Source organism: Saimiri boliviensis, chromosome 20, assembly GCF_048565385.1.
Source record: "Saimiri boliviensis isolate mSaiBol1 chromosome 20, mSaiBol1.pri, whole genome shotgun sequence".
Classification (NCBI taxonomy): Eukaryota; Metazoa; Chordata; class Mammalia; order Primates; family Cebidae; genus Saimiri; species Saimiri boliviensis.
The window spans coordinates 35,509,744-35,524,181 of NC_133468.1; the positions used below are offsets into that span (position 1 = coordinate 35,509,744).

At 44.1% G+C, this 14,438-nt stretch overlaps 1 protein-coding gene across 8 annotated transcripts in view; it reads left to right on the forward strand.

Annotated features, from left to right (window-relative positions):
- Positions 1-14,438, forward strand: part of GTF2I (general transcription factor IIi) — a 108,393-nt gene that overhangs the window by 33,843 nt on the left and 60,112 nt on the right. For all 8 annotated transcript variants that reach the window (XM_074390270.1, XM_074390267.1, XM_039460697.2 and 5 more), the window contains 5 exons: positions 914-1,048; positions 3,003-3,186; positions 3,411-3,439; positions 8,932-8,986; positions 10,195-10,238. In XM_074390270.1, coding sequence (XP_074246371.1) covers positions 914-1,048; positions 3,003-3,186; positions 3,411-3,439; positions 8,932-8,986; positions 10,195-10,238 — 447 coding nt within the window. The remainder of the gene's footprint in view (positions 1-913; positions 1,049-3,002; positions 3,187-3,410; positions 3,440-8,931; positions 8,987-10,194; positions 10,239-14,438) is intronic.

A 14,438-nucleotide genomic window follows, 5' to 3' on the forward strand; every position in this document is an offset into this window, starting at 1 on the left:
GAATTGAACCCACAATATCTCTTGCAGATGCCTGTATGCCATTAAGGTCTAAAGTTGAATTTCCATTGTCAGATTAAATTTGTGATACAATGGGCAAATTACTAGTGAATAAAAAGTTTTGTTAATTCACCAATTTTTTTTTTTTTTTTAGTTTCTTTTAAAAATTACCGCTGCCACTGTATTCCTCCCCCTGCCCCCCCACCCCCATGCTGTAACCATCTAAGCTTTATGTTAGTAGCCTATTTTTAAGATTTTGTCAATATTGTTGAGAAATGTTTAGACCTTGATTCTGTTTGTGTGTTTCTTTATACTAACAATGCTGTTTTGATTGTGTGTGTATCAGCTGCCGTCGGCCCCACCAGCACCGTAATCCTGCTGGCAGCGCGATTTTTCTCCACTTTCTCCGTGCTGCCTGCTTACGCGGTTCTCCGCTGGTTAGAACTAAGTAGTGCACTGCTCTGGTCTCGGCCTGATCATAGCTCACTGCAGCCTTAAACTTCTGGGCTCAAGCAATTCTCGCTTCAGCCTCCAGACAGCTAGGACTGCAGACGCTCACCACTATACCTGGCTATTGTCATACTTTTGCAGAAATGGGTTCTTGTTAGTTTGCCAAAGCTGGTCTTGAACTCCTAGGCTCAAGCAATCTTCCTGCTTTCGCCTCCCAGTGTGGTGGGATTACAGACCTCTTTTTTGCTTGTATAACAAATCACAAATGACTTGTTATTTTATAACAAGTTGCTTGTTAAAATGATTAATAAATGTTAAAGAATAGTTAAGAAATTTTTTTTTCCTGTTAGAATACATGTTAAAAAACAGTTTTCCCCGTTGGAATACAGGAAAACTATTTTTACTAAAAGCCAAATAAATATTAAGGTACTGGATGTGAACCTTTTTGTTACTCTTGTTTTTACAGGTGTTGAAGAAGAAGAAAAGGCTGCAGAGATGCATAAGATGAAATCTACAACCCAGGCGAATCGGATGAGTGTAGACGCGGTAGAAATCGAAACACTCAGAAAAACAGTTGAGGACTATTTCTGCTTTTGCTACGGTAAAAGCAATACACTTAATTTTTCTAAAAGATACAGTATATAATTGAGTTTTCTAAAGGGTAGATTATGTAATTGATTTGAAAATCATATAACAATAACAGACATTTTCACTGATTGATTGGGTTAGCAATAACTGTACCTTCCTTTTCCATTTCGAATGAACCCAGGAAGAAATGTGGCTAGTAGAGCTGTTTCTTTTTTGTGTGTGTTTCTTTAGAGCTGTTTCTTTTTTCTTCTTTTTTTGAGATGAGATGGAGTCTTGCTCTGTCGCCCAGGCTGGGGTGCAGTGCTGTGATCTTGGCCCACTGCAGCCTCCGCCTGTCGGTTTCAAGCAGTTCTCCTGCCCCAGCCTCCCAAATGGCTGGGACTACAGGCGCACAACACTATGCTGGCCAGGCTAATTTTTGTGTTTTTAGTAGAGATGCGGTTTCACCATGTTGGCCAGGCTGGTCTCGAACTCCTGACCTCGGGTGATCTGCCTGCTTTGGCCTCCCAAAGTGCTGGGATGACAGGGGTGAGCCACCACACCAGTTGAGCTGTTTCCTTCTCTCATGGGTGCTTATCTTTCCAGTTCCCTGCAAAGCTACCTTTTTTTAGTTCTATCACATCAAAAAAACAAAGGTCTTACAGGAAAACAGTCAAAGTAGAAGATGGAGGTTTTACTGTGGGGTCATAGATGAAATTCAACTCTCTGGAATGGGATTTTCAGCACGTGTGAGCTTTGCTGCTTGGTAGGCTGACAGAATGTGCTCATTTGCGAATGGGAAGCTTGTGTTTACCTGGTAAGTTTTCAACAAGAATATTAGCCAAAACGTTCTTAGTATTTTATGGTAATGGTTGGATGTGGCCGGGCGCAGTGGCTCACGCCTGTAATCCCAGCACTTTGGGAGGCCGAGGCGGGTGGATCACGAGGTCAAGAGATCCAGACCATCCTGGCCAACATGGTGAAACTCTGTCTCTGCTAAAACACAAAAGTTAGCTGCATATGGTGGCGCGTGCCTGTAATCCTAGCTCCTAGGGAGGCTGAGGCAGGAGAATCGCTTGAACGCAGGAGGTGGAGATGGCAGTGGGCGGAGATTGCGCCACTGCACTCCAGCCTGGGTGACAGAGCGAGACTGTGTCTCAAATATATAAATAAATAAACAAACAAATAAATAAATTGCAGTGAGCCGAGATTGCACCCTGCACTGCAGCCTCGGTGACAGAGCGAGGCTCTGTCTCTAAAATAAATAAATAAATAACTGTCTCAAAAAATAACTAAATAAAATAAAATAAAAATAGTTGGATGTACTGGGCTTCTATATTCTGAGGCCAAATTGTACCTGAGAATATGCCCATGGGACCATCTTCAAGAAAGACAGTAGTGCAAGAAACCAGCCATTGCTCTCTACTTCTGTGTAGGTTTTAAAGTAAAATATTTTATATACTTCTCATTTTGGCTCTTTGGCTCAGTTTCAGGTTTAGCCCTTGTGCCCACATGGGGAGACACAATGCCGTAATATTAATTAATTTTGAAATCACATAGTATAAAAAATTGTGGACCCCTTTTTTTTTTGTTTTTTTTTTTTTTTTTTTTTGAGACGGAGTTTCGCTCTTGTTGCCCAGGCTGGAGTGCAATGGCGCAATCTCGGCTCACCGCAACCTCCGCCTCCTGGGTTCAGGCAATTCTCCTGCCTCAGCCTCCTGAGTAGCTGGGATTACAGGCATGCACCACCATGCCCAGCTCATTTTTTGTATTTTTAGTAGAGACGGGGTTTCACCATGTTGACCAGGATGGTCTTGATCTCTTGACCTTGTGATCCACCCACCTCGGCCTCCCAAAGTGCTGGGATTACAGGCTTGAGCCACCGCGCCCGGCGTGGACCCCTTTTTTAAGCCACTATAAGCTAGCTATGATTTAGTTGTTTGGTCTTACCATTGAGTGATGTTCCTCTGCTTTTCACCTCCCCCCAGGGAAAGCTTTAGGCAAATCCACAGTGGTACCTGTTCCGTATGAGAAGATGTTACGAGACCAGTCGGCTGTGGTGGTGCAGGGGCTTCCGGAAGGCGTTGCCTTTAAACACCCCGAGAACTATGATCTTGCAACCCTGAAATGGATTTTGGAGAACAAAGCAGGGATTTCATTCATCATTAAGAGGTGAAGCGCTGCCTCCCATTGTACCCATCCCCAGTTGATTCATATCAGTCTGAATATTCAGTTTATGTTAATACGTTTTGGTTTTTATTTATTTATTTATTTATTTTCTTTTTTTATATCTTTTTTTTTGTTTTTAAATTCTTATTTAGCCGAGATGTCATTTAAATTTATGCTCTACAATAATTGTGTGTATTCATACGGAGTTTTGTTTTGTTTCTATGCAGACCTTTCTTAGAGCCAAAGAAGCATCTAGGTAAGTGATTGCTTCCCTTCCTTGATAGCTGGCTGGCTTCCTAAACCCATTTTGCTAGATTTTAATACACTTGGATGGTTTTTCTTTATTTTCTTTGAGAATACGATGTCAGACATTTTCAGATGGGATGTTTATATAATCCGAGAAAGATTCATTGAGCTAAAACAGTGGAGACTCGTTTTTTTCTTTTCAGCTCCGCTGCTTGTTTTCTATAGAAGATCATGTATCTGCCCTCAGCAGAATTATGAGTAGGATTTTTTTTTTTTTTTTTTTTTGAGACGGAGTTTCGCTCTTGTTACCCAGGCTGGAGTGCAATGGCGCGATCTCGGCTCACCGCAACCTCCGCCTCCTGGGCTCAGGCAATTCTCCTGCCTCAGCTTCCTGAGTAGCTGGGATTACAGGCACGCGCCACCACGCCCAGCTAGTTTTTTGTATTTTTAGTAGAGTCAGGGTTTCACCATGTTGACCAGGATGGTCTCGATCTCTCGATCTCGTGATCCACCCGCCTCGGCCTCCCAAAGTGCTGGGATTACAGGCTTGAGCCACCGCACCCGGCTATGAGTAGGATTTAATTGACCCAATGTCATTGACTAGGCAAGGCATTATTGGGCAGAGCATTGGCTGGGAAGGTCCTTGATACACAGCTGTGTATCAACATTACAGCTTTTGAGCGCTGGGAGTCTCACGGAAGAGAGCAACGTTCATAAAGTGAGCATGGCGAGAGTGTCACATCCCTATGGCAAGAATGGTTCTGAGAAAGGGCTGTGGGTGTTTTTGGAGGTTGGATTCCTTTGTATTTCAGGAAAGAGTCCATGAGGAAGAGGGCATTTCAATGGGCTCTTGAAGAATTATGAGGATTTCAGCTTCCTTTTTTTTTTTTTTTTTTTTAGATAATGGGTGAACCATAAGATTTCAGCTTCCTTTAGGAAAGTCTAGCCATTTCATTTGAAGGGAAAACAGGATAGAGTGGTACCCTTTGGAGCCAGGATTATTTGAGACTTTTGAAAGTAAATAACCAGTATCATTGGAATACTCTTAACCATGTAAGGATGAAAGGAAAAATTTATATATATATATAAAAACACACATTGTGTTTTCTGTTAACCTTTGTTTTATTCTCATTGTGGTGAAAAGACTAATTTTTTAGCAGCTTTACTGAGGTATAATTGATACACCATAAAATTCACCTGTATTATTTTATTTTATTATTATATTTTGAGATGGAGTCTTGCTCTGTTGCCAAGGCTAGAGTGCAGTGACGTGATCTCAGCTCACTGCAGCCTCTGCCTTCTGGGTTCATGTGATTCTCATGCCTCAGCCTCCCAAGTAGCTGGGACTACAGGCGCGTGCCACCATTCCTGGCTAATTTTTTGTCTTTTTAGTAGAGACGAGTTTTCACCATGCTAGCCAGGATGGTCTCGAACTCCTGACCTCCAATGATCTGCCCACCTTGGTCTCCCAAAGTGTTGGGATTACAGGCGTGAGCCACTGCACCCAGCTAAATTCACCTGTCTTAAGTATATAATTCACTGATACTAAATTTACAATCTTAAATTTTTTTAAAGGGTTTTTCACCCATTATCACAGTTTAATTTTGGGATGTTTTCGCTATCCTTATCTCTATTATAATTTCATGAATGTTATAGAAATGGAATATATAGTATGTATCCTATTGAAATTGGCTTTTTTCACTGAGCATCATTCATTCCAGGCTCATCAAGCTTGGTGGGTGTATCAGTAGTTTCTTTTTATTGCTGAGCACTAACTATTCTATTACATAACATACTGCCTGCTTATCCAATCATCAGTTGATACCTATTTCAGTTATTTCCACTTTTGGCTATTGGGAATAATGTTACAGTGAATATACTTGAACAAGTTTTTGTCTGGACATAGTCCTTAATATCTCTGGGATACAGAAGTTGCAGTGCAATTACTAGGAACAGGGCAAATTTACACTAGTGTTTTTTGTTTTTTGTTTTGAGACGGAATTTCGCTCTTGTTACCCAGGCTGGAGTGCAATGGCGCGATCTCGGCTCACTGCAACCTCCGCCTCCTGGGTTCAAGCAATTCTCCTGCCTCAGCCTCCTGAGTAGCTGGGACTGCAGGCGCACCACCATGCCCAGCTAATTTTTGTATTTTTAGTAGAGATGGTGTTACACCATATTGACCAGGATGGTCTCGGTCTCTTGACCTCGTGATCCACCCGCCTCGGCCTCCGAAAGTGCTGGGATTAACAGGCGTGAGCCACCATGCCCGGCTACACTGGTCTTTTAAGAAACTGACAAGCTGTTTTCCAAAGTGGCTGTCCATACTCCAGCAGCAGGGTAGGAGGGTTCCCTCCAACTTACTTCTTGATTTTAGCCATTGTCATAGGTGTGAAATGGTTTGATTTTTAAAAATTTCTCTAGTGATTATCAATGTTCTGTTATCTTTTACTTAAAAAAAAATTTTTTTTTGGAGATAGGGTCTTACTCTGTAGCCCAAGCTGGAGTGCAGTGGTGCGATCTCAGCTCAGTGTAGCCTCAACGTCCCAGGCTCGAGTGATCCTCCTGCCTCAGCTTCTCAGTAGCTAGGACTACAGGCACGCACCACCATACTCAGTCAAATTTTGGAACTTTTTTTTGTACAGACAAGCTTTTGCCATGTTGGCCAGGCTGGTCTGGAGCTCCTGGAGTCAAGTAATCTGCCTGCCTCGGCCTCCCAAAGTGTTGGGATTACAGGCATGAGCCTCCTCCCCAGACTAAAAATCCGTTTTTCAAATTGTCATAAAAATTGTATAAATTTATTGTGTGTAACATGTTACATACATTGTGAAATCACTAAATCAAGATATTCTAAGATAAGATATTCATTATGTCACATACTTATTTTTTTGTATGGAAATTCATACTTTTTGTTGATAATGTCTTTTTTCGTGGAAGTGTTTTAGATTGGCCTAGTGTTGTGCCATATATATTTTATGAAGTTTTTTTTTTTTTTTTTTTTTTTTTTTTTTGAGGTGGAGTCTCACTATGTCACCAAGCTGAAATGGAGTGGCATGATCTCGGTTCACTGCAATCTCTGCCTCCCGGGTTCAAGCAATTGTCCTGCCTCAGCCTCCCAAGTAGCTGGGACTACAGGTGTCCACCACCATGCCCAGCTAATTTTTGTATTTTTGTTTTATTTTAATTTATTTATTTTTGAGACAGAGTCTCGCTCTGACACCAGGCTGGAGTGCAGCAGTGCTACCTCGGCTCACTGCAACCTCTACCTCCCGGTTCAAGTGATTCTTCTGCCTCAGCCTCCCGAGTAGCTGGGACTACAAGTGCGTACCACCATGCCGGGCTCATTTTTTTTGTATTTTTTAGGAGAGATGGGGTTTCACCATGTTGTCCAAGATGGTCTCAATCTCTTGACCTCTTGATCTGCTCTTCTTGGCCTACCAAAGTGCTGAGATTACAGGTGTGAGCCACCATGCCTGGCTAATTTTTGTATTTTTAGTAGAGACAGGGTTTTGCCATGTTAGCCAGGATGGTCTCGATCTCTTGACCTCATGATCCGCCTGCCTCGGCCTCCCAAAGTGCTGGGATTACAGGCGTGAGCCACCATGCCCAGCTGATTTTTAGTATTTTTAATAGAGACGGGGTTTCACCATGTTGACCAGGATGGTCTCGATCTCTTGACCTCATGATCCGCCTGCCTCGGCCTCCCAAAGTGCTGGGATTCCAGGCGTGAGCCGCCGCGCCCGGCCGAAGGTTTTTTCCCCCTAGGTACTTCTTTTGAGACTTTGGGGCCTGGTTATGAGTTAAGGAATAGTTTCAAAGGGTGTTTTATCCTGTGGGACCGAAGTGGACAGGCTTATAGATTCAGTTTTTTGCCATACCAACCCTCAAAACAGTAACTTATTTTTGTTTCAAAATAAGTTACAGTTTGAAACGATTGCAAGCTAACAGAAAGCCCCCCCGAAAGCCTCCACGTACAGCACAAGGAACTTTTTTTTGGACCATTTGACAGTGAGCTGCCAACACAATGCCCAGTGCCCTTTGAAAAGTTGTCATTGTAATGGGATTTTATTTTCCAGTCTGTTAAAAAGTGTTTTGGCTTTTGAGTTACAATGGGCACACAGTAAGTGACAAATACTTAAAGTGCAGTGGAGTCAGTTTTGAGCCACGTATCTACTCTGACGCCATGGCCACCATCAAGGTAACGAACATGTCTGTCACTCCCAAGGGCCTCATGGCTCCGGGCGTTCCTCCCTCTGTTCCTGCCCGCCCCTTTCCCACACAGCCACTCAGCTTTGTGCGGCCACTGTGGATTCATGTGCATTTTCCTGATTTTCATATAAATGGAGTCACTTTTTGTGGGGGCAAGGGTGTCCGCCCTCTCTTCTCCCCACCCCACTTTTTTTTCCAGGCAAGATCTCGCTCTGTCACCCAAGCTGGAGTGCAGTGGCCCCATCACAGGTCAAGCAGTCCTCCCGTGTCAATTTCCCAGATAGGTGCATGCCACCACACCCAGCTAATTTTTTTTTTTTTTGTAGAGATGGGGTTTCACCCTGTTGCCCAAGCTGGTCTCAAACTCCTGGGCTCAATTTATCTACCCGTCTCTGCCTCCCAAAGTGCTGGGATTATAGGTGTGACCCACTGCACCCAGCCTGATCTCAATTCTTGGGAGACCAGAGTAGGAGTCACCCTTGAGACCAGAAGTTCAAGACCAGCCTGGGCAACATAGCAAGATCCAATCTCTATAAAAAATAGAAAACAACTAGCTGGAGTGATGAGGCATGCACCTGTAATACCAGCTACTCAGGAGGCTGACGTGGGAGGACCCCTTGGTCGTCTTAAGAGTTTGAGGCTGCATTGAGCTATGATCATGCCACTGCATACCAGCCTGGGCAATAGAGTGAAACCCTGTTTCAAAAAAAAAAAAATCTATATCATCGTTTATACATCAGCAGAGTCGTATTCTACATATTCTACCTTACTAGACAAATGGTATGTTTCTGTATTTCTCTCACTGATGAAAATAAGAGCTTTTTCATTAAAGGAGGGTGTGGTTGGGTGAAGGGATGAAAATCAGTGTTTATTATTCTGTGAATCCAGAGCTGCAAAGCCTAGTTCTACCCCCACTCATTCTATATTTAAAGCCTTTAGAAATACTATATTTAGACCGGGTGCAGTGGCTCACGCCTGTAATCCCAGCACTTTGGAAGCCTGAGGCAGGCAGTCACGAGGTCAGAAGATCGAGGCCATCTTGGCCAACATAGTGAAACCCCGTCTCTATTAAAAATACAAAAGTTAGCTGGGCATGGTGATGCATGCCTGTAGTCCTAGCTACTCGGGAGGCTGAGGCAGGAGAATTGCTTGCAACCCGGGAGGCGGAGGTCGCAGTGAGCCTATGTCGTACTACTGCATTCCAGCTGGCAACAGAGTGAGACTCTGTCTCAAAAAAAAAAAAAAATTATATTTGAAATGTTGAAAAAACTAACTCTAATTTTTTTGTGTGCATAGGTGGTCGTGTGATGGTAACAGATGCTGACAGATCAATACTATCTCCAGGTGGAAGGTAAAACCTAATTTTATTACTGCTGTTTAACTCCCATGCCTCAAAAAGTTTTAGTTGTTAGATAATTGAGCTATTAGAATATTAAAAAGGCCTTAGGTCACACATCTCAAAGTTTAGTAGGCAAGGATATTCTTTGGGGATCTTGTGAACATGCCCTCTTTTACTTGTTTTTTCTGAGTAGCAGAGTTCCATGGGGTGAAGCCAGGGAGATTAGTCACACTGAATGGGAAAGCCTTAGAGTGGTATTTGGAAGTTAATATGCTATTCTGTTATATTGTTATATTTTATTATACTATTTTCTCCAAAAGATAGAAATTAAAGTCCTAAGTTTAGTTGATAACTTTTTTTTTTTTTTTTGAGATGGAGTTTTTTGCTCTTGTTACCCAGGCTGGAGTGCAATGGCGTGATCTCGGCTCACCGCAACCTCCGCCTCCTGGGTTCAGGCAATTCTCCTGCCTTAGCCTCCCGAGTAGCTGGGATTACAGGCACGCGCCACCATGCCCAGCTAATTTTTTGTATTTTTAGTAGAGACGGGGTTTCACCATGTTGACCAGGATGGTCTCGATCTCTTGACCTCGTGATCCACCCACCTCGGCCTCCCAAAGTGCTGGAATTACAGGCTTGAGCCACCGCGCCCGGCTAGTTGATAACTCTTAATATGCTACTCAATAGTATTTTATTGTACTTTTTTCCCCAAAAGATAGATAGAAATTAAAGTACTAAGGCTGGGTGTAGTGCCTCACGCCTGTAATTCCAGCGCTTTGGGAGGCCGAGGTGGGTGGATCACCTGAGGTCAGATGTTCGAGACCAGCCTGACCAACATGGTGAAAGCCCGTCTCTACTAAAAATACAAAAATCAGCTGGGTGTGGTGACATACACCTGTAATCCCAGCTACTCAGGAGGCTGAGGCAGGAGAATCACTTGAACCCAGGAGGCGGAGGTTACAGTGAGCCTAGATCACGCCACTATACTCCAGCCTGGGTGACAGAGGGAGACTCCATCTTAAAAAAAAAACAAATTATAGTACTAAGTTCGGTTGATAACCCTTATTTATACGAGAAGTAAATAGGTCAGTTTTAAGGTGAGTCAGGTTCGCACCTGCCTTGGTCAGGGAGGGATCTTACACTTTGAGAGCCTGGGTCTTTGAATGCTGTGGGAATGGCTGTCACCAGCGAGTGGCCTGATCAGGGCTCTCTTCTCCCCACAGTTGTGGCCCCATCAAAGTGAAAACTGAACCCACAGAAGATTCTGGTACGTACTTGCACTTCTAGAATCAATTGTGAAATTAAGGAAGACTTTTCCTTCATGTAGAAGGTTATATTTTTGACTCAAATATTGTTTCGTTTTGGTAAGAAACAGGCAGTCGCTACAAATGTATTCCAACTGTGACCTTATTTGTTAATGTTACCACATTGAGACCCAGAAAGGTAATCTGCTCGCTAAGTGGCAGGCAGAGTTCCTTGCCAGCTACACATGCTTATAGATAAAATGTATTTTTTTTTTTTCAGTTATACAGACATCTAGTGTAAGAGGTCAGCTGTTCCGTAGCGCTTTTTACAAAAATCAATACAACACCCTCTTCGTCCCCCCCTTCCCTCTGCATTCCCGTTTTCCACTCTCCAAGGAGACCATTTTCAATTCTCAAAGAAAATTGATATTTTATTCCTTATTTATTTGTTTTTCTTTTGAGACAGAGTGTTGCTCTGTCACCCAGGCTGGAGTGCGGTGGCTTGATCTCGGTTCACTGTAACCTCTGCCTCCTGGGTTCAAGTGATTCTCCCATTTCAGCCTCCTGAGTAGCTGGGATTATAGGCATGTGCCACACCACACCTGGCTAATTTTGTATTTTTAGTAGAGATGGGGTTCCACCTTGTTGGCCAGGCTGGTCTCGAACTCCTGACCTCAAGTGATCTGCCTGCCTCGGCGTCCCAAAGTCCTGGGATTACAGGCACGCGCCATCGCTCCTGGCCCCCTGCTTGTAATTCTGTTCTGTCTAGAACCATGGCTCCCAGATATTCTCAGCGTATTTATTTATTCATCATTTCCCCAGTGTTAGCCCATGTCCCAGTGCCACCGTCAGTCCTTCCGCTGCTTGGCCCTGTCCCCCTTACTCACACGGGATACTTCTTAGTGGGCTGTCACCACCTGCCGGGCCCTTTGTCTGCCTCTGTCTACCAGGCCCTTGGCAGCTTCCCCGACCCCCTGTCCACCTTCTCATTCTGCTGTACTTCCTGGGCAGCCACCTGCCCGGCTTCGCCTCATCTAGGGGCATCTGGAACGAATCGTTGGGGAGGAGGGAAGGGCGGCGTTTACGTGTGTGCGCGTGCGTATGAATGAGGGCTTTTATGTCTGTACGTGTATTCTGGGAGAGCTACAAGAAAGTGTTGAATTATCCTTTTTTGGAAAAGGTATTTAAATCTTTTACACTGTTGGCTTGTTTTACTCAAGGTTTTTCTTTCTTCTTTCTTTTTACTCCATAGGAAATCTCAAATTTCTGTGTAGTTTTTAGCAGATTGTGCCAAAAAATCATCATTTTGCAAATTTTTCCCCTTAATTCATATATTCATCTCCTGAATATTTTGTTTGCCTCCAAAAAGGAACATGCTGAATTGAGAAACCTCATGTATTTAATCAAATCACTTCAACTGTCATTATGTGCACGTCGGCATCAGACAGGTTTATTTTCTGTCTTTCACACTTTGCGTCTTTATATTCTTAATTTATCCTGCAAATAAGCTTTTATTTTATTTACACGTATAGCCAGGGTGCAGTCAGGAGACAGAAACCATATCAGTTATTGGAACAGAGAAAATTTAATTTAAAGATTGTTGGCCGGGCTTGGTGGCTCATGCCTGTAACCCCAGCACTTTGGGAGGCCGAGGCGAGGGGATCACCTGAGGTCAGAAGTTCAAGACTGGCACGGTGAAACCCCATCTCTAACTAAAAATACGAGAAATGAGCCATTCGTGGTGGTGGGCACCTGTAATCCTAGCTACTTGGGAGGCTGAGGGAGGAGAATCGCTTGAACCCAGGAGGTGGAGGTTGCGTTGAGCCAAGATTGCACCATTGCACTCCAGCCTGGGCAACAAGAGCTAAACTCTGTTTCAGGAAAAGATTTTTAATTAGTTAAAAAGTTGTTAACTTTGTAACCTAAAGGCAAATACTAAGGTTTCCTGTAAGGAACAGTTCTTGGCTGAGACTGCCACCCCGTCAGCTTTCAATCTGACTTCTGAGGTGGGGTCGTGTCTGGCTGGTGCTGGCAGCTGAGGGCCATGGTGAGGCTACTTCTGGTGGCGTTGGAGACCTTGCTAGCTGGGTGCAGTTGTTGTGATGGGAGGACCTGCTTTTGCCAGGCTCAGTGGGGGACCAAGGAGTGACCTTGTTGGGATGAGAATGCAGACAAGAAGCCAAAAGGAAGGGCGAGATCCCTTCTCCTTCTCTAGCCTGTTGTCTCCCTGTAAGTGTGTCCTTGTGGCAGAGACTCACACAGAGCCAGCTGCTGTGCAGAGCTCAAACTTCAGCAGAAACCCGAGGATGGGTTTGCAACTGAGAGACATCAGTTTCATGGCTGGCCCAGGCTACCCTCTTGGGCTACTCAGCATATATCCATACCCTTCTCTGCACATTTGACGTTCTGTACAACGACGAGACAACTGTTCCTCTAATGAGATGCAACTTTGCTTTCTACAAAGAAATCCATTTTTACCCTCTCCTCAAAATTGGGAGACACAGTATTCCAACAGTCACACCCATCCCTGGGAGACTGACTGGAAATCCATTCTCGAGCTATATTACCTACTCTTCAAATGCAGTCCTAACCTGCTTGAGTAATCTAGTCTAATGGACAAGTGGAAAGGAAACCTCCAGACAAACTAACGTGAAATACTACTGCACAGAAGAGAATAGTTAATACATGCAAACACTTAATCTTTACACAAACACATTTGTAACAGACAAGGAAGAGAATAGGCATAGTTGCCTCAGTCTACGTTTCTGCAGCTTACCAGACTTTCTTTGGATTTACCTTGTTATTTTTATTTATTTCATTTTATTTATTTATTTATTTATTTATTTTTGAGACGGAGTTTCGCTCTTGTTACCCAGGCTGGAGTGCAATGGCGCGATCTCGGCTCACCGCAACCTCCGCCTCCCGGGTTCAGGCAATTCTCCTGCCTCAGCCTCCTGAGTAGCTAGGATTACAGGCACGCGCCACCACGCCCAGCTAATTTTTTGTATTTTTTAGTAGAGACGGGGTTTCACCAAGTTGACCAGGATGGTCTCGATCTCTCGATCTCGTGATCCACCCGCCTCGGCCTCCCAAAGTGCTGGGATTACAGGCTTGAGCCACCGCGCCCGGCCTTCATTTTATTTTTTATTTTAATTAAAAATTTTTTTTTATAGAGATGGGGTTTCACCATGTTGGTCAGGCTGGTCTTGAACTCCTGACCTCAGGTGATCCATCCGCTTCAGCCTCACAAAGTGCTGGAATTACAGACATTAGCCACTGTGCCCAGCCAATATATGTAAGGTTCTTTAACCAATTGTAGTGACCCAAATTTTTATTCCTGAAGGGTCTGAATCCTGAATCCTCAGTGGATCTGCCTTCTTTGTTGGCTGTAATTTTCTTTCTCTCTCCCTTTTTTTTTTTTTTTTTTTTTTTGAGACAGAGCCTCGCTGTGTTGCCCAGGCTGGAGTGTAGTGGCACCATCTCAGCTCATTGCAATCTCTACCTCCTGGTTTTAGGTGATTTTTGTGCCTCAGCCTCAGGAGTAGTTGGGACTACAGGTGCGTGCCACCACTCCTGGCATGAGGAGTGACTCCCGGGCACTGTAGTCATGGGGGCAGTAGCTTGCCCTGCATCCCCACCTCTTTTTCAGTTCCAAGAAGTGTTGTTAAGTTTTCAACCTGTTCAGCTTTGGCTTGTGGCTAGGATGGACTGGCAGCTGAACTCCCAGGGGGATGGGAAACCAGAACTCTCTCTTGCTGAACCTGGCAAGTCATTCCTTAAGCCCCTGTTGTCAAAGCCTGCTGGGTGACCCAGGAAGGGTTGTTTTTGAAGAGTATATGAATCTTTTTTTTTCTTTCTTAAAGCTTTCTGTTGAAATGTCACATAAAGTATGCAAAATGTAAGTACATAGCTCAGTAACTAAAAATTACAGACCGGGTGTAGTGGCTCACACCTGTAATCCCAGCACCTTGGGAAGCCAAGGCTGGTGGATCATCTGAGGTCAGGAGTTCAAGACCAGCCTGGCCAACATGGTGAAACCCCAACTCTACCAAAAATACAAAAGTTAGCTGGGCATGATGGTGGGTGCTTGTAATCTAGCTACTTGGGAGGCTGAGGCGGGAGAATTGCATGAACCTGGGAGGCGAAGGTTGCAGTGAGCCGAGTTCATGCCATTGCACTCTAGCCTGGGAGACAGAGCAAGACTCTGTCTCAAAAAAAAAAAA